This window comes from Agrilus planipennis, unplaced genomic scaffold (genome assembly GCF_000699045.2).
Source record: "Agrilus planipennis isolate EAB-ADULT unplaced genomic scaffold, Apla_2.0 scaffold360, whole genome shotgun sequence".
Classification (NCBI taxonomy): Eukaryota; Metazoa; Arthropoda; class Insecta; order Coleoptera; family Buprestidae; genus Agrilus; species Agrilus planipennis.
The window spans coordinates 61302-85664 of record NW_020439060.1 but is presented as its reverse complement, the minus strand read 5'-3'; the positions used below and the strand labels follow the sequence as shown (position 1 = coordinate 85664).

Genomic DNA, 24363 nt, shown 5'->3' with positions numbered 1-24363 from the left:
GCGCTCCGCGGCGACTGCGATTTAAATTAAAATCTCGCTTTAATAGCCATCGCGAAATTCAGGTAAAAAGTGGAGCTACATTTTCAATAAAAAAGGAAACACAAATCATGCCGCTGCTTCGCTAAAAGCTCCACTGTATCAAAACTGTTCCAGTGTCATAAATAAAAAATATTTTTTCATAACGGTATCATTTTTTAAAAGGTACCTACTTAATTAGAATGTATGCAACCAACTATACATTCAAGTATACACATTTAGACCCTTTCTTCTTGTTTTATAAGAAACATCAAAATTGGCGATTTTCAATTAGAGATTCAAATTATTCAACAGTCATCCTGGATATCGAAAGCAGGCCCAAACAACCCTTCCAGAAGGTTGCACTATCGGTCATCCTGTTTCTACAGATTCCTGTTTTAAGGCATCTTTTTTTTGTTTTAATTGGCAAATACCTTTTAAAGCGCTTAATAAAGTACAGAAGATGAAATTTGACAGAACCTCAGTCCTTTTATTTCGCGTTACTCGTTCGTTGCATTATAGACACACACAGGTGTTCTCTATAAAATTACTTAATTTTATATGCTGAATTGTAATTTGAGAATGTGGTTACCTGTGACATATTATGCTGTGTTTTCCGGATGTGATTTCTAGTAGATAAATTTTAATTTTGATTGATATTCAACTTGTCTCCATTCGTAACTGAACAGCCAGCTAGTATATACACTACGTAATGAATACTCCGGGGGCTTTTAATTAATGAAGTTGTGTTTGTTCGGAAATTCCTAATTCTGATTAATGATGTCCGCTTGTCTTGAACAAAGAGTCCGGACCACGCCAAGTATTAGAAGATGACTAGGTACTTTCCTCAATATTCAAACATAAAGTCGGAATTGTATAAGTTTGGAGGTAAATTATTAACAAGTGAGTTTCCAAGAACTAAAGGGTGAACCATACTTAAAGCTCAATAACGATGACGACACGAAAGGTGTAAACGTAATGGAAGCAACTCTATACGAACATATTAAATATAGATTTCAAAATAGAAAACATGTCTACTTGGGACGAAGAGAATAAAACCGTTTTCTGTGGTCTTTTACAAAGATTAAATTTAAGCTCTGGTACAAATGAGAGTGGGTGGATCGGATTGCGAGTTTCGTTGATTTAGGGAGTCGGACCATAATGAGGGGGGGTACTTAAAGAACGAAACCAGACTAAGACCATAAGGCAAGTAGGGAAATTAGAGAATTTGATTAAAATCGGTTGTCTGTAAAGTCGGTTTACTGACGATAGTTGAACGTGACAACGTCATCAGAAAATACTGATGGAATGGTTACATTTTTCAAAAGAAAATTTTAATTTTATTTGTTTGATAGATATTTTGTATGGATACAGAGAAGGAGGTAAATGGAAATGTATTATTGTATAGCAGCTGTCCACGCGGACGCATCAAGTAGGAGAGAGACAGATGTCGAACGCTGCCGAACGCGGAGGCCGATTGTGCCTCTTTGTCGCTCGTTCCGCGCTCTCGCTTGCACTTCAAGCCTTAAATGGAACGCCTCAGAGCGAGGTAACGCCGCATGAGTCATGTTTTTTCGTGCGTGCAGCCGGCTGCATCGAATTATAAGACGTTGTCAAGTCAAAAATAATAGGAGAACAAAAAAGGGCGAGATAGGTTGGTAGGGTATCTTCTCAGGTATGAAGGTCTAGTCAGAGGTATATTAGAGCCAGAACTTGAAGTTAAGAGGAATAGAAGTAGACCTAGATTAGATTACTGTTCTTACTGATGAAGATGATGATGATGAATAAATTATTTAATTCCAAATGAATAACAAGTGCCGACCAATAGAAAAATTAGAGAGGCAATGGCTACATAATAAAGATACATATACATTGCACTGGTACGCCATGTTTGTTAAGAAAAAATAGGGCTGTAGTTCGAAAGCAGCTCGACGGTTGTACATAAGTTCGTTGACCATCAACAATGTAATTAAACGAATGACGCGTAAAGGGATAGATACTACGGTTTCAGTCATACCAACAAACATTTCGACTGAAATCAATTAGTTTGTTTAATTTGAACTTAATTTGTTTCTTTTCAAATCGAAAATTTATCTGGGACAAGTACACCGTTGTGTCGTTAATATAGAAATATTGTGAATGGAAACGTTTTATTGGTCACGAAGTATACGATGAAATTTTTGAACTTGAACTTGAAGTTGTTATTATTTATTCGGTCTCATCAGAATCACGAAGTCCTCGAAACCAACTTTACCATCTCCATCTACGTCAGCTTCATGTATCATAATATCCATGTCTTCATCAGGAACAATGTCACCCAAATTAACCATGACTTCCTTCAACTGTTTAGCTGTAATATAACCAGTTCCATCTTTATCAAACACATTGAACGCATCCTTTAGTACTTCTTCGGTAGGATAATCCTTTAACATTGGCGCCACTGTATCGATGAACTCCTTCAGTGGAATATGGCCAGTGCCATCCTTATCAATTGAATAAATAATGCTCAGGACTTCAGCTTCGGTTGGAACGAGCCCTAGCTTATACATAGCTTTCTCTAAATTATGTCTCGAAATCCAACCGTCGCCGTACTTATCGAATGCGGCATGTGCTTCCTTTATTTCTATAAGCTGCTCATCTGTAAGTTCTTCGGCCATTAAAAAAAAAGTTACAACAAAAAACCAACAAAAACCAACAAAAAGATGATACGTGACAGCAAAATAATTATTTATTCATACATATGTCGTCAAGGTAACGAATTGTTTAATAGATTATTTTTCTTTAAAAGCGATTTTCAGTCCGTTACAAACAGCCAAAGAAAAGGTTACAGGTAGGAATAAGAACCAAATCGGCAGAATTAAACGCAAACACATCGACAATTAATGCTAATTAAATGCTCTAATGAGAAATTAAATGCGCCGAGAAATTTTTTAAAATTACCTTCCTACTAGCTTAAGATTAAATGAGCAAAACATATAAGCTGAAAAACCGTTTAAATGGTGAAAACAGCGTTTTTGATCACAGAGCAATTAAATGCTCATTATATGCCCTAATGAGAAATTAAATGCTACGGGATTTTTTTAATTACCATCCTACTAACTTATGATTACGTAAACGGTACATATAAGCTGAAAAACTGCTTAAATAGTGAAAAAAGAGTTTTTTATCACAGAGCAATTAAATGCTCATTATATGCCCTAATGAGAAATTAAATGCACCGGGATTTTTTAATTACCATCCTACTAACTTATGATTAAGTGAGCGATACATATAAGCTGAAAAACTGTTTATAATGAAAACAGCGTTTTTGGTCACACGGTAATTAAATGCTCATTAAATGCTAATTAAATGCCCTAATGAAACATTAAATGCTTCGAGTATTTTTTAAATTACTTTCCTACTAGCTTAGGATTATGTGAGCTAAACATATAAGTTAACTGTTTAAATAATGAAAACAGCATTTTTGATGACACAGTAATTCAATGCTTTAGGAAGAGTCCAGTTACGAACTCATAGACAAAAACATTGACAGCTTGCAGAGAGTAATTTTTTAAAAAAACGCCTGGAACATTTACCTTTTTACGGCGCTTAATTATCCTTTATTGATCCTTTAATAGTTTTTGCTTGTTTTTGATTCTGCTGTATTTGTTATTCCTACTTAATGCACGTCCAAATTAGAAATAATATTAATTAATTCTAATTTATTATTCGTAGTTAACTGCAAATATTCCCTTTTTTATAAAAGGCAACTAACGCAATTAGTTTTTTTAATGCGATCCTATTATTAATATAAAGCAAAAGAACTAGGTACAATAGCAGCTATTAGTTCGGTCGCATTAGAGCTACAAATTCATCGAAATTGATTTTCCCATCTCCATCTAAATCGGCTTCCTTAATCATAATCTCCATATCCTCATCGGATACAATTTCTCCTAGATTTACCATCACTTGTTTCAACTGGCTAAATTTTATATAACCTGTACCGTCTTTATCGAACACGTTAAAAGCGTCGGTTAAGCTTTCTTCGTCAGGAAAAGTTATTAACAAAGGCGTCATGGCTTCGATGAACTCAGCTAACGGTATAAAACCAGTGTTTTCCTTATCAATTGCATAAACCAGGCTGAGTACTTCAGCCTCCGTCGGATTTAGACCCAACTTGTGCATGGCTTTCTGAAGATCCGTTCTGCGTATGACTCCATCACCAGTTTTGTCGTACGCAAGATGGGCCTCTTTTATCTCAGTAAGTTGCTCGTCAGTCAATTCTTCACCCATTAATACAAAAATATGTTCAACAAGAAATATACGTACATGTAATCAAAATGACGTATTTGACAAATTGTTCAGATGTTATTAATTTGCCATTTCGAACGTACTTTGCCCTCAAAACTGTTTCATGTTTTAGAGATATCCTAACCACAAATTCCAGATGAATATTTTCACGTTTTTGTGAGTATTACAGCTTGAACTGTTTGGCTATCCATAAACTGTAAAGTTATGTATGGGGGAATATGTCGTCAATAGATTAATCGAATTCTTTACCAACCCTCAACAGTAGTGCACTACAAAATGGAAGAAATGTTGAAAATAACACCATTGCTGCGGTGGGCTAAAAGAAAAATCAGGAAGAGAGTCAATCTCGGCGTATTATTGAATGCGAATTCGAATCTAACTCCAGAAGTGATTTTTGAGGTCACTGTTGAGTTTAAGGTATTTCGTCGTATCGCTCTGTAATCTCACTACAATAAGATGTTTGGGCAGCTAATGTCCTAATTCCTTCAGAAAGTCAGGCTTCTGTAAGTATTTTAAATTTACATTTTATAATCAAACTAGCGACGTGTCCCAGCTTCGCACGGGTGTAATGCTGATACTAAATATATTTTTACTTTGTTTAGATTATTATCGAGAGGGGAAATCTTAAATAGACAACCCCTGAACACATTAAATATACTACAGAATGTCTTTATATACAACATTCACAGTTTTTTTTGTCATTAGACAATACAAACCGGCCTCCCGGTCGGTACCGCCGCAACCACTATGTTTGCATTTTAAATCTGTAATAACTTCGAAAATATTCATTTAAATTGCATGCTGTAAAGGGCCATATTGATCTACATTAATGCGCAATGTATTTAAGGTACTTAATTGGATAAGAATTAATGCCGTGTTGCTTAAAATCGTTTAGTAAATAAGTCATTATTTCTCATAAAAAGTAAAGGATAAAAAATGGTTATTGTGGGTTATCCCTAAGTGATAGACATACAACATCCCGGACTTTTTTGTAGATCTTTTTAAGGTGTACATTACTGTAGTATATTATTTTGATCTATCTCGTAGCGTTCAGTCAGCGTTGGCAATGTAAGCGTAAAAAAAAGTTTTACGACATCACATTGGAAATCTCTAAAATTATCAGTGTTTCTCTACTATATTATGCATGTATCATACATATAAACCTTCCTCTTGAATCACTCTATCCACTCAACATTCGTTACGTAGATTTAAATGTCTAAGCATACATAGGGACAGACAGCGGGAAGCGACTTTGTTTTATACTATATATTAGTGATACTATCATTTCATATCATTTTTGAGAAACAGATACCCGGAAAAATTAGGTATTAGAACGGTAAAAAATAGTACACGAACGACATTCAAGATAAAACTAATAATACCCCTGAAAACCCACTTTGAGATTACGTCAAGGCCTTTACCTGGAGACTGCATTAGACTCGGCCAATTCTATTAAATCCTTGACGATTAAAAGAAAAGACGTAGGCCGAGGGGATCTTATAACGTACAATTGAATTTTTCATACCTTAGGGAGAAAAGTTGAAAGTAGGTGGCATGCCGGCGCTGTACGACTAAACATTTATTTTCGCTCGAGTTTTAAGAACATTACAGCTTACGAGTGTACCACTTGTTTAACTTTTCAAATAAACGCTGAAAATGGCTCGTTTTATAAATGACTCCATAAATTTTAAGACTTTCTCGCCACGCAACACTTACAGCAAGCTGTGGTTCACGAGAAAAATGGGTAAGTGTTGAAAATTTTATATGAAATACATGCAACGCTGTTACACCCAAAGGGAATAATAATTCTACTCTTACAGCTGTGTGGGATTGTCAAAAAATGGTAATTTATTGGGCTTAATTACAACTAGTTGCACGAGATACATTTGTTAACTTTGATTTGGAAAAATTGTCAACAATTAGTAGTGAAAGTTCAATCAAAAGTGTCAAAAAAAAAATTTAGTAAATAAAATGGAAGCGGTATTGACAAAACAATATTGTATGAAAATAAATAAAAGTAAAACAAAAATTCTGGTATGCAAGGGAATAAAAATAGGGAAAGAGCGAATAAAGATAGGAGACGAAAAGTTAGAAGAAGTGGCAGATTTTAGGTAGATATCTAGGAAGTCAGATAAGTCAGGACAGAAGAAGTAGTAAGGATACAAAGCAGAGGATAGCGCAGGGTTGAGTCGCCTTCAATAAAAAAAGTCACTTCTATGCTTGCGAAGTATTAATTTATAAATTTGAAAAAGATTGTTTTTAGAGCATGATATATAGGGGTGCGAAACATGGACGATGGGCGCGGAGGAAAACAAATGGTTAGAAGCGTTCGAAATGTGGTGTTACAGGCTAACGAGGAGGATATCGTGGATAGAGAAGGTTAGAAATGAAGACGTATTAGAAAGAATAGGAGAACAGAGGACTCTATGGAAGTCAATAAGAAATAGGCGAGATAGGTTGGTAAGACATCTTTTTTGGGCATGAAGGTCTAGTCGGAGACATATAAGAGGCAGAAACAGGAGTTAGGAGGGGTAGAGGTAGAACTAAATTTGATTTCTGTTCGCAAATAGTTAAAGATGTGGGATGTTCTACTTTTGGGGAGATACGAAGATTAGCGCAGGATAGAAAAGAGTGGAGGTGCGTGTCCAACCAACCCTAGGATTGACGAACATATGATGATGAATTTTGATTATAAAAAATTAATAAATATCATTCTTACGTAAAATTGTTATACGTGTTTTAACTAAATTTTAAATAATTTCAATCGTTTTCTAATAGAATACAACTGATCATTTTAGTGTCTCGGAAAGGAATTTCAAATAAGAAACAGTAGAAATACATGCAATTCAGATTAATAAACAAGATACGCAAATAAAACTAAATATAGGTAGTTCATTTTGTGAAGCAATATTAAGATAGACTGGAAGACCTTATGCGTTCCCAAAAATAGAAATCAGTTGGGTTACAATTAGGTCTATGGAATGTCACTTTCTTTGTCAATCCATCGTTTCTAACCCCGACTAATATTACTTGAAATTCCTTTTAAAGATTCTGAAATATTCAATAAGTACCTTTTAACACACTGTATAGTTTTCCACAGCAACATTTTATTAAGGCATGTTTATCTGATCTAAATAACCTGCACTCATTGTATGTCCAAATAGTTGCATGACTCACCCTGTATAGCCGTTCGCTTATTTCATACGTCATTGGATTTCCAACAGCAAGGAGGCTAACTGTAAAAACCGTTCCCGACTTTAATCTATTCAGATGAACACTGCAATCCGTTAAAATCGCCTAATACATGCAACCCAGTTGTTTCGCGGTGGAAATTAAATTTTCTTCATCTTGACACGAGCTTAGCTATGCCACAAGAGACGGCCTCGCGTTCAAATTGAAATCTACAACGTGCACAAAACAAACAGATCTTGCAGCTGCCATTGCCACTGTCGACCTCCATCCCAGATGACGTCCTCGTATGCCATTTTCCGAGTATGTTACGTACAAGTTGTAAGGGTTTCATTTTAACGTCTGTTTAAGGAAAATTGCGGCCGCATTTCGTATTACGCAAACGTGATGCTTATCAGAAACAATGAGTGACGTTAGTTGGAAAAGTCTTATCGTTCCCGAGATAGAAATGTTCAGTCTCTCAGAGTCTTTAAAAGCGAGACTCGAGTCTTCGTCTCTCATCGAGTCTCTCTGGTAGCGCTGAGAGAGAGACTGTCGAGAGACTGTTAAAAAAACTGTTTAGCGTCTCTGAACGAGAGACTCCAGTCGCTCATAGAGATCGTCATTTCGTCTCCAGTCTCTGAACGAGAGACTCGAATCTCTCAATAAGTGGTGTCTCGATAGATATGGTTAAATTTTCAATATATTTCAGAGATCCCAGTCTTTCAACGAGAGACTCGAGTCTCTCAATTTTTCAGTTTTATTCATTCAGCCTCTCTGTGAGAGACTCGAATCTCTGAATTAACAATTTTATCGTTCAAGTCTCTCATACAAAGACTGTGAGAGATCCATAAAAACACCTAGGCAATAACTGGGAGACTGTGAGAGACGCTCTCAGAGACGCTGAAAGACTCTGAAAGACAATGAGAGACTGGAAAGAGACTGAAAATTTATGTCTAGCGTTACTTCTGTAAAAGGTTTCTTGGTTTTGCATACATCAAACGGTTATTAATTATAATTGACGTTATAGGACCTTAAATTGCTACAAAGCTATCAGGATTCGTCTATTTATAATTCAGTTTAAGGGATAAATGAAAATATACAGCACTTAGAGCTCAGTGACGGCAAAGAAATAAAATTTATAAAAAACCTTGTGCTTTTATTGATGTCAACTTTTTATGGACAATTTTAACTTCGGAACTGGACAATAGAATAAATAAGAAGCCATAAACAGGACAAAGTAACTGGAAGAAACAACAGGTTACCAATAGATTTGGATCTGGAATGAGTAATAAAGTTCTGTACTTGGTCTTCCTCGTATAAGCATAAATTGAGAAACACAGACGTGTACAAGAGTGAAAATTAGCTTGTTTATTTCGTATTCTGCACTGTTTCTGAAAATTTTATCTTAATTGTAAAATAACAAAAACTTAGCGCACAAAAAGGTCGATTCGTTAATGAAAGAATCAAAGAAAATAAACCGCGATTTTTCAGAAATTGGTATTAAGTAAGAAATAATATGAGCAATATTGTACGAATTCAAAATACAGGTAATTTTAGTTATTTAACTGCTGCTTAAATTTGAATGGCATGCGCTTTTAAACCTCCAAAAATTCTGAAATGCATACAGAATAGGCGTTTAAAGCGTCACTCTTCAACTTGAATGTATTGTAGGTGGAAAATTAGAGTTCTGCAAGTAGGGATTTTCGGTTCAGTGTGGATTTACAGCCGTCCGTTAAAGATTAAATTTAGTCAGTCTGACAGGTGGAAAAGGCAGTCCCAGAAGTGTATAAACATTTTAGAAAATACTACAAATGGGGCAGTGAACGCCATCTGTAGCACGATGCTACATTTTAGGATTACGTATACTCCAACAAGGTCCACTTGTGTGGATATCTACTTGCTGAAAACGAATCCCGGCATAGCCAACCTCAACGTGATGGGCACGTTAGCTTAACCAAATAAAATAATTCGAAGTGGTCTGTGTTCTGTCGAAACTGCCAGACGCGGATCGCGATTTCGATCTTTTTGGATCTCATCAGCGCGTTGTTGGAGCATACGTAATCCTAAAATGTAGCATCGTATTACAGATGGCGTTTACCGCGCCATTTGTAGTATTTTCTAAAACGCACTGTTAAGACAGCAGGTAAAAGTTGGTCTGTGTTCTGTCGGAGCTGCCTGCGACGCGCTGATGAGATCCAAAAAGATCGAAACCGCGATCCGCGTCTGGCAGTTTCGACAGAATACAGACCACTTCGAATTATTTTATTGTATAAACATTTTCAACTGATACCTGCAGATTCTTATGAAAAGGTATCTACTTGTTAAACTAAATCGACGATGCAATTAGCTTTATAACGTGAAAGACGTGCTGATGAGATCGAAAATGGCAATAAATCACCGACGAAAAATATAATCCGTTTTTATCAATTTGAGTTAGGTATCTATCACCTTTATAAGTAGCTTAATCGATGCAATTTTGACAAATAGATACCTTAGAAAGGCCCTTATCAAACATTTGAAATACTTCAATTAGTAGCAAATATAAATAGATAGCATCTTCGGTTTGGTCTATTATTTATCAAGCCTATCTATGGCGTGCCGATGAGATCATGTAAGGTTGAAATCGCAATCCGCGTCTGGTAGTTTCGATAATACATATTCTGAACGGAGACCTAATTCGTTCTTGAGATTTAAATTTATTTTTGTACCCACTAATCGTTTTTTAGCAAGAAAATGTTTGTTCACTCCTGAAGAGTGTCTCTGTGAGTGAGTGCGCTCAAAATCCTCCGCTTTATTATCTCTTCATACACTCCAGTAAGTAGCCACGATTTGGGGATGGTTTACAGTTGAGCAAAATCGAATGTAACTTTTGATTGAAAACAAACATTCTCGATGATACTAACCACCTGAGCTAATACTTATCGCTGTCGCGAGAACAAAATCGTTTTAGTTAAGGTGGGAATCGAAAAAGAACGAAACATTAACAAAACAAAGCTTTTCTCTCGCATTCGTCGTTCGTCGTCGTCATTTTTGTGATGGAAATGTTACTAAATTTGGCATCGTTTCGAAAGGTAAATTTAGAAATGGAAATTGATTTTTTTTTTAGTAGGTCAACTGGATTATCTAATAAAAAGATACATTTCGTTGGATTGAAGATAGCATTTGACTTTTGTAGGTTAACAAAAGTATAAAAATATTTATTGTCAGGTAGTCCTAAATACGCGTCAAAGATTATCGACGACCACATAAAACTAATTTCTGTTCATCGGGAACAGCATATTTTCTTCTGAATGAAAGGTACCCTATGTCCTTTCCTGTACCCCTAACAATCTGTCTAATGCAAAATTTCATGATGATTGATTTAGTAGTTAAGGCGTGACATCGACCACATAAAACTAATTTTTTCTACCTCTGGGGAACAATTTTCTTTCTGGATAAAAAGTACCTTATGTACTTTTAAATATATAAACAAACACAGTCACATTAGTTAAGACAAGGTGACACCATTCACGTGAAAAAATCCCTGATATCCCTTAGGATAAGCATAAGAACCATTTTCGCTTATCATGTTCTTCGTATTAACATTAGAAAATTCTACCAATTTTTTAGAAGTTTCATGAAACAAAGTACAATGATCTTAGGACTTCCCCATCTTAGAATTGCTGCAGTCTTATTTAATATCATGTTTGATATTTTTTGTGCAAGATATAAAATATTATACATAAATTTTGTCTTTGGCAATGAGACCTTACCACCTGCTTCTCAGTATTTCTCACTTCTCATAACTCAAAACATCCTTTACATTTTCGGATTAAACATATTAGAGTAATTTTAAAAATAATACATAATTACGTATAACACTAAAAATTGCTACAACGTCTTATATATATATTAATAACATTTCGTAATAATTTCTGATGGATATTTAGAAGTTTGAGGCAGATTTCCAACAAATTCGTATGCGAGAATAATATTTTTCTTGTTTCCAAACTAACGTCACCGGCGACAAAGTTTCGATTTCTCGTCACGTTTGATTATAACTTTCCTATCTTCGTTTGTTATGCAGGCTGACTTTCGAATATAATATTTACGCCCGTCTCTCACACACACACCCAAACATACACATCCAGAGATACCCCTGTACCTTCCATATACACATGTATATCTACAACCAAAGTACTAAAACATTATAAATAACGGAACAGGGATGGTGACGCGCTTATCCACAACTTATTATCGAACGCATTTATTATTTATTTTTACGCAGTCGTTGTTGTCATGTTTACACGTTAATGTATTACTTATTAAACTAAAGCCAGAGATTTTATGTACAGAATATAGTATCTATAATGAAGATAATAGCAGAATTATTAACCTACGAGTGGTTTATCTTGTAAATATGTACGAAATTACAATAATATCAAAAAAAGATCTGTCTAAGTGAAGTCCTAAAAACCCGAAATTACGTACTACTCTGAGTATCGAAACGAATTTTGGATTTGTAAACTTTTTATGTGGGTTTTTAGTGTTTTATTGATTATGATAAGAGGAGTAATTTAGGAAAACAGGCAGACTCAGGGGTGAGCCAAGAAAGTCCTAAAAGATGAAGGAAAAGTAACGAATATTGCTTGTTACACCCCGAGTAAACCAGTTAACAGGGATGAAGATACAGTGTTGATTTGAAACGTCAGCACCGCACGGCTGCGGTTCAATTCTTGGCCGATACAATACCTTTTTCTGCATGCAATACGACACGAGAGCAACGCCGAGATTAGGGGTGGTAATACATTAACATATAAAAGCTTGACAATAAAGGTAAACAGGATCTCCCTATTGAACTATATATGAATTGTAATAGTTAATTGTTAAGCGATTGTGTTAAATTCTGAGTTGTGATTGATTTATTTCTATTTAAATAGTTCCTTAAGAGATTACTGGTCAGTCAATGAACTTTGATAGGGAGAACAATACCTGTAAGCATGCAAAATGAGCTTAGGTCACTACACTCCTCCAAGAAAAGATGCAATAAATTTTTCACGTGGAGTAAAACAATTTATAAATTCACGACTTTTGGAATCTTTATTTGCATCTGCGCATTTATTCCAAAGGATATCTGGATCAAAATTCAGAGAAACAATATCAAATGCAAAATACAGGGTAGGATCAAAAAATTGTAGGACTGAACTGTAGAGAAAACGAAGCAGTGGAGGAGGGGCGGATCACCTGGGTGTGGCAGTGGGGAGGCTTCCGAAGGAACCGATATTTTTTTCAGTCGTTTGTGGTTAAGCGGGTGCATGCAGGTCAATTTCCGTGAACTTCTGTTAAAAAGTCGTCGCGATCTAAGGTGGAGAAAAATCTCGAGCACGATGGAGGTCCTAGAAATGATTAAGGACGCCTACGGGGATGACGCCATAAGCTGCTAGTGAGGGAGCTTTTGACCAGGCACAAGGTTACCTCACCTCCCCTACAGTTCAGATGTGGTATCGCCAGACTTCTTATTTCTTCGGTTTAAGAGAAACTGATACAGATTCGTAGAAGACCTTCAAGGTGCCCTGGCAGCATCTGTGAAGGGAATCCAGGAATGCGACTTCCAGAAAACGTACCCGCAATATAATAATAATATTCAATACAAATTAATGTTGATGTCGTGTTTTTTGCAAAGACGGTTGTATTTACGAATATGGTGGATAATGAAAAAGGCAGTTTACTGGTGTAATATTTCCTTGTCGTGTCTAAGGCTTTATTTAATACTAAGTAAGTACAACACGATGTATTTTTGTATGCACTGATTTAATAGCAATTTATTGTTAACCACACACTAAAAGAAGATTAAAATATGCTGTACAAATGTTTTGTTCTAACTAAGAAAACAAAACGTAGAAGTCCGATAAATCGTACCGACAAACGTTGTTAAATCGTACCGGTACGATTTACCGGCCTAATACTTGTGTTTATGTGTTTTTATATTAAATTAGAATTGAAAACATTTCTTGTAGGGCCCAATGGTCTGTTATTTAATATTAAACTCATTAATACCGGTTGTCTTAAAAATAGCACATATCGCATTTGATTTATCAGACTGTTGTTGTACATAGGTATAATATAAAACTGTAGTGGCAAACAAAAGGAAGTACCATCATTTGCGTTCACTAAACAAAGTAGCCAACGAAAAAAACATGCATTACGGCCGGCTAACAGTATTGGACAAGGATTGGCACAACATCTTATAAAATTAGAAGTTTCTCTGTTTAGAAGCTTCTCTGTTTGGGATAACACCTAACATATGTTCGTCGCCTGACATTTCAAGTTGCTGAAAAGATATATTCCACATACTTTCAACAGAGAAACAGGACTAGGTCGGAAAAATTGGTTTTACAATTTTATGAAACGGCATCCCTTTTTGTCTTTGAGACTACCAGAGAAAGTATCTATTGCTAGATCTATTCGGGATTCAATAAGCAAAGCGTCTCGACCAAAAACAATTCAAATACAACTAAACAGTAAAGATTGGTATTGCCTAATATGCGAAAATACTGCTATTGAGGATATAGTGCAGTGCCAAAATTGCAAGCTGTGGGTCCATGAAAGCTGTACAGGTTCTGGAAAATCTTTAAAAAAATATGTTTATGTTAATTGCAAATAAACATTTAGTTTCTTCCATAAAACAAGTTTTAGGTACGATTTGGAGGCATAGAGGTACGATTTACCGAATAAGTTTGTCAAATCGTACTGCTCGAAGGGTTTAAGTTTTATTAAGTTTTATATATGTTGTAAGTATTATATTTAGGTTTTCTTTTGCCTATAAGCAAAATAAACTTCTTTTTACTCAAAAATGCTTTTACTAACACTTAATGTAACAAATTAAAATTTAAATCCATGAATTACTTAAAAATGGTACGATTTAGCCTACCTTACCCTACGTGTTGTATCGAAGCACAGGGGTCCTATTTTGAGGATTATTAAGGATATGACCGATTAGTTCAACAAAAAAGTTAAATTAATTGAGTCCTACTACTTTCTGATCCTACCCTGTAGTTATATTTCCTCATTGACATTCTTGAGAATAAGCGGCCCTAAATAAAGGCAACCACTAAACTCTGTTGAAGTTGAATAGGAGATTTCTTATCGACGACGGGAACATTCGGTATGCATCTGACGCAAGTCCATATTTTTTCGACCCATCGATTCCTCGTAACCTCCCCAAACTCACGATCGCGGCTATATACTTGTTCGATTTTGTCAATATCACTTCTCCATAAGTTTCGACGTGGCCGATTTACAAGTAAATTCTATTCTACCCATTATCGTTTGTGGGTTGCGCGTTCCGCCTTATGCTGCTACGTGAATTGCTATATAAATGGAAGCATTTTGCAAAAAAACACAGCCGACGAAAGTAACTTCAGAAAGAGAGACGTGTAAAAACCGGAAGTGTATTGATTTAAAACAATGACGCGGTATTTGATGTAAACATTGAATATTTATACTGTACCATCACATTGATACAATAAAAGAATTGCACACCGAAAGAAGAAAAATTATTTAGAGTTGCTATTCTTGTCTAGTAAAAGGTGCATTTAGAATGGGTCAGTAATATTCATTATTAGATTGGAAGAAAATGAAAAATTGTAGGTGCGCTACAGACGAATGGTGAAAATGCAGAGAATAAAAAAGGTTAGAAATTTGGAGACATTGGAATGAAAACGCAAGATACGTTCTGAGACGTAATAGGTCAATTAGACACATTAGAAGCAGAAGCAGACGTATGTATGTAATGCCAGCTTGATATTAGGCCATTATTTCACTTATTTCCCAGTGGAGCGACACATTTTTGGATTTGGTAATAGATTAGCAGCAAATTATAGAGTATTTTAGAAATGAGAAACATAACCTTGTCGTACTGTTTTGATATGCAGACGTCAGAAGCAGGAGCCAATAGAGACGTGGAACGTTCTAATTTTCGGAAATATTATTAGAATACGAAGAAGATGCGTGCCTGACCAACCATCGGATGGGCTTTTGATGATTGATAAACGCATTAGTGAATAAATTTTTGAGTTAACTTTACCAATTATACAGACAACCTCAAATTAATGAGAAAAATTGTTATTGCTGTCACTTCCTCGCCGGGAATCGAACCCGAACCCCTGCTTTTACGAACCAATACTCTTAATGCACTGAATTTAACTCTACAAAAGCTCAGAGTGTCTCATTATCAAGTAAACGTTGAAACTGTCCAGTATTCAATATCATAGCAGAATAATGAAAAAATTACGTAAACACTAACGAAGAGACTATTATTCTGTAATTATTTTTAACACTCTGTGTTTAATAGCAATTAAAAAATTTTAATAACTAAATTAGCTCTCAAGTTATCAAATCCGCGTTCTCCTTAGCGAGAGCGTAATTAAATTCTGCCGTTAAAAAAAAAAGTATTAAGCAAGAGGAGAAACACGAATTATAATTAGCTGCATCTCAAACCACTCGAATTCGAGTACTTCGTAAGTTGAATTGAAAAAAAAAAAAGGAGAGGAGAAAGAATACAGAATCCTACCTTCTCTTCCGGACTGCATATTTTTATTCCAGCCAGAGAAACAACTAGAGAGACGGGTTTCTTCTTTGTGGTCGCCTGAAATAAAAGAAAATAAATTCTAACGTCGAAAAACAATGTAAAAGGTTAAAAAGCTAATTAAAACTGTGTTAATAATGCCAGTAATAAGATAGTTTTAATTACCGTAACGGAAGATACGCACAGAATACAAGATCGTGATAATATTATGATAATGAAAGGAAATTCGTTTTGGCTTTAGCAAGCAAAGATCAAGTCACTAGCAGCTTTTGTTTCTTACTTTTAATTATTTTCATCTTGTGACCTAGTCTTAAACTCACTCGGATTTAAGTACACAATACACAAATTAATTCATCATCTACATAAATCGATTCTAGATGGTACAGTACACAAGGTCGAGGGAAATTTAGTCAAAATCCTATACAAAAACGTCAATCTTTAAACCCTGGTAAATATGGTTCAAATTCCCACGCAAATACTGTTGCTAGAAAAGAGTGAAAGATATATATATCAATCGTGTCTCGTCATATCATGAAGACGAAGACAATATCAAGATGAAAATGTCGAGAAAATTATCGTGTTATGTGGTTATTTAATTTAAACTATGTTTTCAATTAGAGTTGAAAGTTAGCGTTGACAGTTTTCGTTGACACTTGCGCAGCATGTGACGTAACTTCCGTCGCATGTCGCGACGCAATTTTTACTTTCAAGGAACCAACGTACAGCTTTTATCTAACCACTGTATCTATCACTATATTTCACTTATTCGTATAACAAAAATTTTTAAAAAGAATTTATTTCACAATAGCAACGATAAAAAATGATTTACGTTAGGGTTAGTAAGTATCTAATGTTAAATATAACGGAAATATAAAAAATTACTAGAAACGAAGGAGTAGTAAGGATATAAAGCAGAGGATAGCGTAGGGTCGAGTCGCCTTCAATAAAAAATAAGTCACTTCTATGCTCGCGAAGTATTAATTTAGAAATTCGAAAAAAGTTGTTAAAGGTGTATGTTTGGAGCACGGTGCTGTAAGGGTGCGAAACATGGACAGTGGCCGCGACGGAAAGGAAAAGGTTAGAAGCGTCCGAAATATGGTGTTACAGGCGAATGATGAGGATACCGTGGATAGAGAAGGTTGGAAATGAAGAGCTATTAGAAAGAATAGGAGAATAGGAGACTCTATGGAACTCTATAAGAAATAGGCGAGATAGGTTGGTAGGGCACCTTCTCAGGCATGAAGGTCTAGTCAGAGACATATTAGAGACAGAAACGGTAGTTAGAAGGGGTAAAGTTAGACCTAGATTAGATTGCTGTTCGCAAATAGTTAGGGATATGGGTTGTTCTGGTTTTGGGGAAATGCGAAGATTAGCTCAGGATAGGAAGGAGTGAATGTGCGAGTCCAATCAGTATTAGGACTGAAGACCTTATGATGATGATGATGACTAGAAAGTATCAGAGTAAACACTTATTGATTCCCAATAAATTTCTGAATTATTTATATTAGAAGATCGTCAGTCCTAAAACTGGTTCGACACGTACCTCCACTCTTTCCTACCCTAGGGCAATTTTGTTCTACCTTTCCTCCTCTCAGCTCCTGGTTATGCTGCTAATATATGACTAGGAGGAGGGTTCTTACCAACCACCTTCACCTATTTCTTACTGACTTCCATAGCGCCCTCCGTTCACCTACTCTTTCTAATCCGTCTTCGTTTCTAACCTTCTCTAACTAATATTTGAATGCTTTAGACGAATTTAATAAATAATCTTGATCATGAGATGATTCATATAATTTTTTTACACTTATAATAAATAATAAACAATAGTAAACGTGCCGTTTTATCGAAATCGTCGTAGTGGTCGGTTATTTCGATGATCAGGCGATTTCGCATTGTTTATATTGACCAGTTATACATATAATTCCAGATTTAATTAGCCGGTTTAATTAAATCGGAAATTTATGATAGTTTCTACCTTTTGTTTATGACGTGGCAGGAATTGAATTCGGCGTATTTGCCGGTCGGGTATCGGGGGCTGCTTTGTGTTCTACGTGCGCGTTTGTTGATCCTTTGATACATTTCGAAGCGCAATCATGCACAACAAATAGCAGTCTGCCCGGCCACTTCTCATTTAAATGATTGATGTAACTTTGGTTAAACTGTTCCGCCAACTACCCCTGCTACTGGCCGCACATGCATTTTGATTTATTCGAGGATGCTCTCTAATTCTGTCAAGTGATGATTTTCGATTAAATGTTCGAATGCCTCTTTCCTGTACACAACGGGCGCATCATTTTCCCTTTACGCGTACGAACTGCGAGCTAGTGACTATGAGCCGTAAACGAGCCGCGTGAGTTGTAACCGAACATATGCAAGGTTTCAATGAGAGTTTATAGCCTGTAGATGAATACAGAACAGCAAGTTTCAGGCAAAATTAGTATCAGTGAAGAATAACTTTTAGAGAGTCTTATGTGAGTCATTAGCGAGCATTTAGTGAGTAGACAAACTTACTAGAATCAAAAGTAAGTAAGGTAAATCATAGAAGATATGCCTGAGTACAGACTGGTAGAGGCAGATGAAAACTGGACTATGCAGCGTCAAAATCGTCATTGAGTAGACCCTTATACTTGATTTCAATTTTACCTCATATTACCCGACCAAGGGAGAATTCGTTCTTTCTTGTAATGCATTATTAGTTTACCGTTCAGATTACATTACCGAGACGCTCCTCCCGTCTTCATAGAATATTTATAGGCGCCGAGTTTGAGCTTTGGCTTAAACGGAGTTAAAATGTGGGAGATCTTCAAAACGACTTAGTTCCGAACCGTCAGGTTTGCTAGAAGGAGTTGTCTGTTAAGCTTCGCATCTGCAGCCCGCCGCGAGAACCAAGGGGATGATGGGGTGACAATAATTGTCTACAACTTGTGTTTAACTTTGACCGAACCGAGGTTTGACACTAATTGACTAACTGTAACACTCCAATGGCGATTCATTCACAGAGTTATAGAATCTGTGAAATGTCACACACTGTCTTCTCGCTACTAACAGAAAAATATACCATTAAGATGCGTTTGCTCTTTGTTTCTTCCATATCCATTTTTCACTTTCAATATTTGATTCATGAACTCGAATTTTGTCAAACAGGTGAATAATTTACAAATGTATTTCTGTTGTATTCAGTATCGATCTAGTAGAAGTGAAATAACGCAGACTTATTAAACTTAACAAGGCCGATGGCGTTTCTAGACGACTGAATGGTTTTAAATAATGGTAATAGGATAGCACGAATTGAATTTGCTTGCTGAACCGAGTGAGTGACTGCTTTAAGCGAGTTAGGTAGTACAATTCTTTTTCAATTTTGTCGCCTAGTTCGTAGCAATAAAAGGAGGATTTGGTAATAGATTTATTGTTATGTGTTCTTTGAACGATTTCATAGCCTGCAGTAAATAAAAGAGTTTCGTGATTAATAGTCTTTTCGGTTTCGGCACTAAAAATATAACTGACGAGCAATTTAAGTCCTGACTTATAGGTTTTCTAATTTCTACTGAAAAATAAATAAAACTGAAGATGTTACACTTAAATTAATTTGCTTATCACTCATCATAGACCTTGGAAATTCCTGTGTGTTAAGGAATGAAACGTTAGTAATAGACATCGTACTGTGGTACAAATTCAAAATCTACAAATTTTAACTTATGTTGGATAAAAAGTGTGTGGCAGATGTCATGAGATTGCCATCAGTAAATTAAGTTTAAAGCGTTGTAAATGGAAAATTAAATTCCCACAACGGTATGCGCCATTAGTGAGGATAACTCGAACCGAGAAACAATTTTACGAATGACGGCTGGAAAAATGTGATCAGGATTCATATAGTTGTTGGAAAGATAGTTTCCCATGAAATGGCACAACTAATTCATATAATTGCAACTATTGGGCATTTATAAATTCACTTCACCTATCGTCGTAACGTTCGTTCTTTAGATCAGACGCCACTGGTCTTTTTGAGCAAAACCGAGAAGTAATGCCAGATGAAGTATTCGTGAATCCAATAACCAGAACGATAATAATTTTGAATTTGCGTTAGGAAGAAAAGTCATTTAGTTGTTAATTATACTTATATTAGTAAAAGTTGAAGTTATAATATTATATACAAAAAAATTATGAGTGCTGTCAGCACAGGGCAAAGTAACATTACGTAAATGAAAGTTAGTATCAGCAATTTCTTATGCTGAGGTGTATGATGTGTTGCATACCTATCTACAAGTTGATTACTATACATCTGTTAAAACACCATAATGGCCGACATCAGTGACAATGCGACAACAATTGAAAAAGAATGATGGCCGACAACTGCAACAATTGAAAAAGAATGATGGCCGACAACTGCAACAAATAGAAAAGAATGATGGCCGACACTACGTCATAGTGGAGCAATAAAAATGGCCGGGGTCAGGGGGAAGAACTAGTTACGTTTAACCATAATACATTTTTTGGAACAATCTGTATTTCCTGTCGACTCGTAAATGTTATTCAGTTAAAATGTCAAGAACGTTTTCTCTTCGAATAAATTTCGGATTAGAGGTAGTGGTATTCAAGGCCTGCAATCCGCGCCCACTTTGTGGTAAACATTTCTGAACAGTATTCGTTTGTCGGATAGCAAATCGGAGTTGGAACATCCGAAATCTTCGTCTCGTGGACGTGTTCCTGCCCTCCCGTCGCTCGTACAGGATGATGCACGGACTACTTAGCAGAATCGGATAGCAGTTTGGTTCCGGATCCGAGACGTAGTGGGTAGGCGTCGAGGACGCCGTCTGATTTATCGTACCATTACATCTTTATGGCGACGCCTTTTAGCGAGCTACTCGTACAAACTGTTAAATCAGGCGAGGAAAGTAGGTTTTCATTCTCCCGCCAAATCGAAAAGTTTCGGCGTTTCGGTGACGGTCGAACTGGAGAGGAAAATTTAATTATCGTCTCCCACTGTCATAACTTAAAGGTTGTCGATTATACCGCTCCGGCGTTAAAAGCTCGCCACTATATCAAGTATGATAACTTCGGCTGTATCCTAGAACTTTACCTCCAACTATTTTCAGTACCTATATTGAAAAACAAAAATATCACAGTACAATTCAAAGCTCTTGTGAGTACTGAAACAGCTTGGTTTTAATAAAATAATTTACAAAAGCTGGTACGTCTATCTATTAGCAGTATTGTAGCGAGCACGAGTGTGTTTGTGTGCGATCGGACACACGTGTGCGTGAACGGCTTATCGATTCGCCGGCTAGCCGCGGGCGCTTTTCTTCATGTGCGCCGTATTTGTAAATGTGTGTGTCGCACCTGCGTTCTGGGAAAGCAGTTAAACAGTTCAAAGAAAAAATAAACTATCCGGATGTTTCCAGAAGGTTCGAGAAAGTAAACAAAAGAGTATTTCGTTTATTTTTTAGTAATCGCCTGGAGCGACAAACTTATGAATTGGTCAGCGACAAATTATCGTACACAGTAGAAATAATAAATATAATTTTGTTGTACTAGCTTGATATATGTTGAAATGACAACCATACATCGGTTTGTAACCAACAAAACTTACAGTTAGGATGTTTAGAATGTCTTAGAATCTCGGAATGTGGTATGAGGTAAGCTGATATAGCACATAAGTAAAACAAAATAATTCCTTACCTTATTCTAATTCAGTATGGAATTATTACGTGACAAAAACCCAAATTATTTTAGTTTGACATACAATATGTGGCTAATGTAATTGTGGGTAGTAATGTAATATATTGAAACGCGAGTTCTAATTCTAACACTCCTCCGTTATTTTTTTTCGCTTTTAAAGAAATTTTCGAGTTGAAGTGTGCAAATTAATTTTATTTAACTATACCTCAGTTTTATGCCAACATTTGGTGGAAGTTCGTTGCAGTTTTATTAATCGTATTATTGAACGTAAAAGCTTTTCCGAAACATCTAAGACAATCTGTGTATAAGTTATCTATTAACCGTTAAATAGAAAAGGAAATCGACGTGAAACTGTACGATGCACCTATAGAAAGCTCATCTTGTGTTTCTCTTGTTCTTCATTTGCATATTCGACTAGGCTAGACTCGTCGGAGAGCTCGTCAGAATTATGCCTCTAATGAGAGTTTAATTACGACGGTTAATTAAATTATACACTGCAAGCGACCTGCATATAGTTGAATCGGAAGAGGCATCTGTTGTTTTCCTTTTTGATGCTTCTCCCAATTTTTGGCTGAGATTATACCCCTCGAGTAAATATCGAACAGCTTTACTCTTCCCTCTCACATCTCTTTCTCTCTCTTTCTCTTCATTCTCTTTGTATCCGAATGTGAACGGAATTTGGACTATGCAGAATATTATCACAATAAACGATAAAATGACAATAAAATAGAAGCTCTTTCATTAATATCGTAAATATTTTCAATCGGAATATTACATTTTAATAAATTAAAGTGAATTAATTTCTGAATTAAATTTATAACAACTACAGATAACCTTGAATTAAAGAGGAAAAATTGTTGCTGTTGTCACGCTCTTGCCGGGAATCGAATTCGAATACTTTGATCACTAAGCTACATGAAAATACCATAGACATAGAGAATGGAGTGAGTAATATCTTCATGAAATTGATCACTCGCTATAAAGAGTGGGAAGCAAATGTGTCGTCAATGCCTGTTTCTTTTCCTCTTTCGTTACCTCATTCGTTACTTGAGCAAAACTATGACGAAGACCAATCAAAATTCTAGAAATAGCTAACTACTGACCGGTAGATCGCTTTGTCTCTCTCGAGAATGCGCAGTCCATTCTCTGTCTTTGGACGATACGTACCTAACCTAATTTAAGATTAACTGTAACACAAAAATTAAATCACTTTAATGTATTGAGATTAATGCTACAAAAATTCGTCAAAACATTATATTTCGTTTGAATAATTAATTAAAAATGAGTCCTGTGACGTAAAGAGTCTCCTCCAAGATGCCGTCATCAGGGAGTGAATGTATGAATATGAAGTCTTGGAGACAGACACAAAGAATACAAATTGCTGATGTCTGCATGCGAAAAAAAAAAAAAAAGAAAAAACTGCCACCTGGCTTGCCCACCCTTCTCACCCTTTTTCTGCGATTGTGGAGCCTTTGATCTCCCGTTATCTCTCATTATCCTTCTCCGTTGCATTTTTTTTTTTCATGGTCGTCCTCGTAAGCTACCACTCTCGTCTTGTATACAACTAGACGAAAGCCCTTCAAGTGCGTTTAATATGAGACTAAGCAGAGACGGAAGAATGCTTTATCTCCCACTCGTCGAATATGCCGCGACTGATTTAAATCAAGCAATCCAAGTTTTAATTGAACGCAATTTACGAGTATCATACCGCACTGAGACAGCACCGCACAGTGCACTGCTTTGTATTAATATTGGAACGCCACTAACCTAAAGTGTAGCGCGTTACAAAGTAACGTCCCGGATAAGATACCTACATACGAAGCAATTACACTTTATTGATATTTTTGTACCGACATAAACCACTCATACTTAATTAAACTTCAAACTTTAGATTAATTTAGGGACGCGTATGGATGGTTAAGGAGATAATAAAAACGGACAGGGATACCAAATAGATACGTTTTTCAATGTCATATAGGAAGCCAGAAGGATGATCCAGAGAGGCTGATAAAGGCCTGTACAATTTAATATTAATGTGAAATTTCATTCAATTTTTAATCACTACAAATTACCTCAATTTAACGAGAAAAAATTGTTACTGTTGTTACACCCTCGTCGGGAATTGAACCCGGTATCTTTGCTCCGGTCATTAAGCTAAGAGAAGTAACAGAAACAACAAAGACTAAAACGTAATACTTATAAGGTCATAGATTCTTCGAACAAATGTATATATATTAATAACATAAATAATTTAATAAACTGTTAATAGTAGTGGTTAATATTTAATATTAATGTGAACATTCATTTAATTTTTATCCATTAAAAATTATGTCGATGAATCTGTGGCCTAATAAGTATGTTTCGTCGTTATTGCAACTGTCACCTTTCGTAGCTTAGTTGTCGGAGCATTGATACGTAAAGCCAAAGGTCCCGAGTTCGATTCCCGGCGAGGATGTGACACCAGCAATAATAATAGATAAAAAAATTATTGTATTTTCACATTAATAGTAAATATTAACCACTACTAAAAGTTTAATTTTAGAAGACACATAAAAAAATGTACAACGATTACGCACTATATCTGAAAATGTACGAAATGAACGGCTATTTTACAACAGTTTGAAATTTTACTCCCTCTAATTAGT

General features: G+C 35.8%; 2 protein-coding genes across 2 annotated transcripts; both read right to left on the bottom strand.

Annotated features, from left to right (window-relative positions):
- Positions 1-2041: 2041 nt before the first annotated feature.
- LOC108742894 (calmodulin-alpha-like) lies at positions 2042-2734 on the bottom strand. The gene has a single exon (XM_018478247.1). The coding sequence runs from the start codon at positions 2670-2672 to the stop codon at positions 2220-2222; it is 453 nt and encodes a 150-aa protein (XP_018333749.1). The 5' UTR covers positions 2673-2734; the 3' UTR covers positions 2042-2219.
- LOC108742895 (calmodulin-like) lies at positions 2730-4358 on the bottom strand. Its single transcript, XM_018478248.2, has one exon. It carries the CDS (start codon positions 4285-4287, stop codon positions 3838-3840), a length of 450 nt encoding a protein of 149 aa, XP_018333750.1. The 5' UTR covers positions 4288-4358; the 3' UTR covers positions 2730-3837.
- Positions 4359-24363: the final 20005 nt, after the last annotated feature.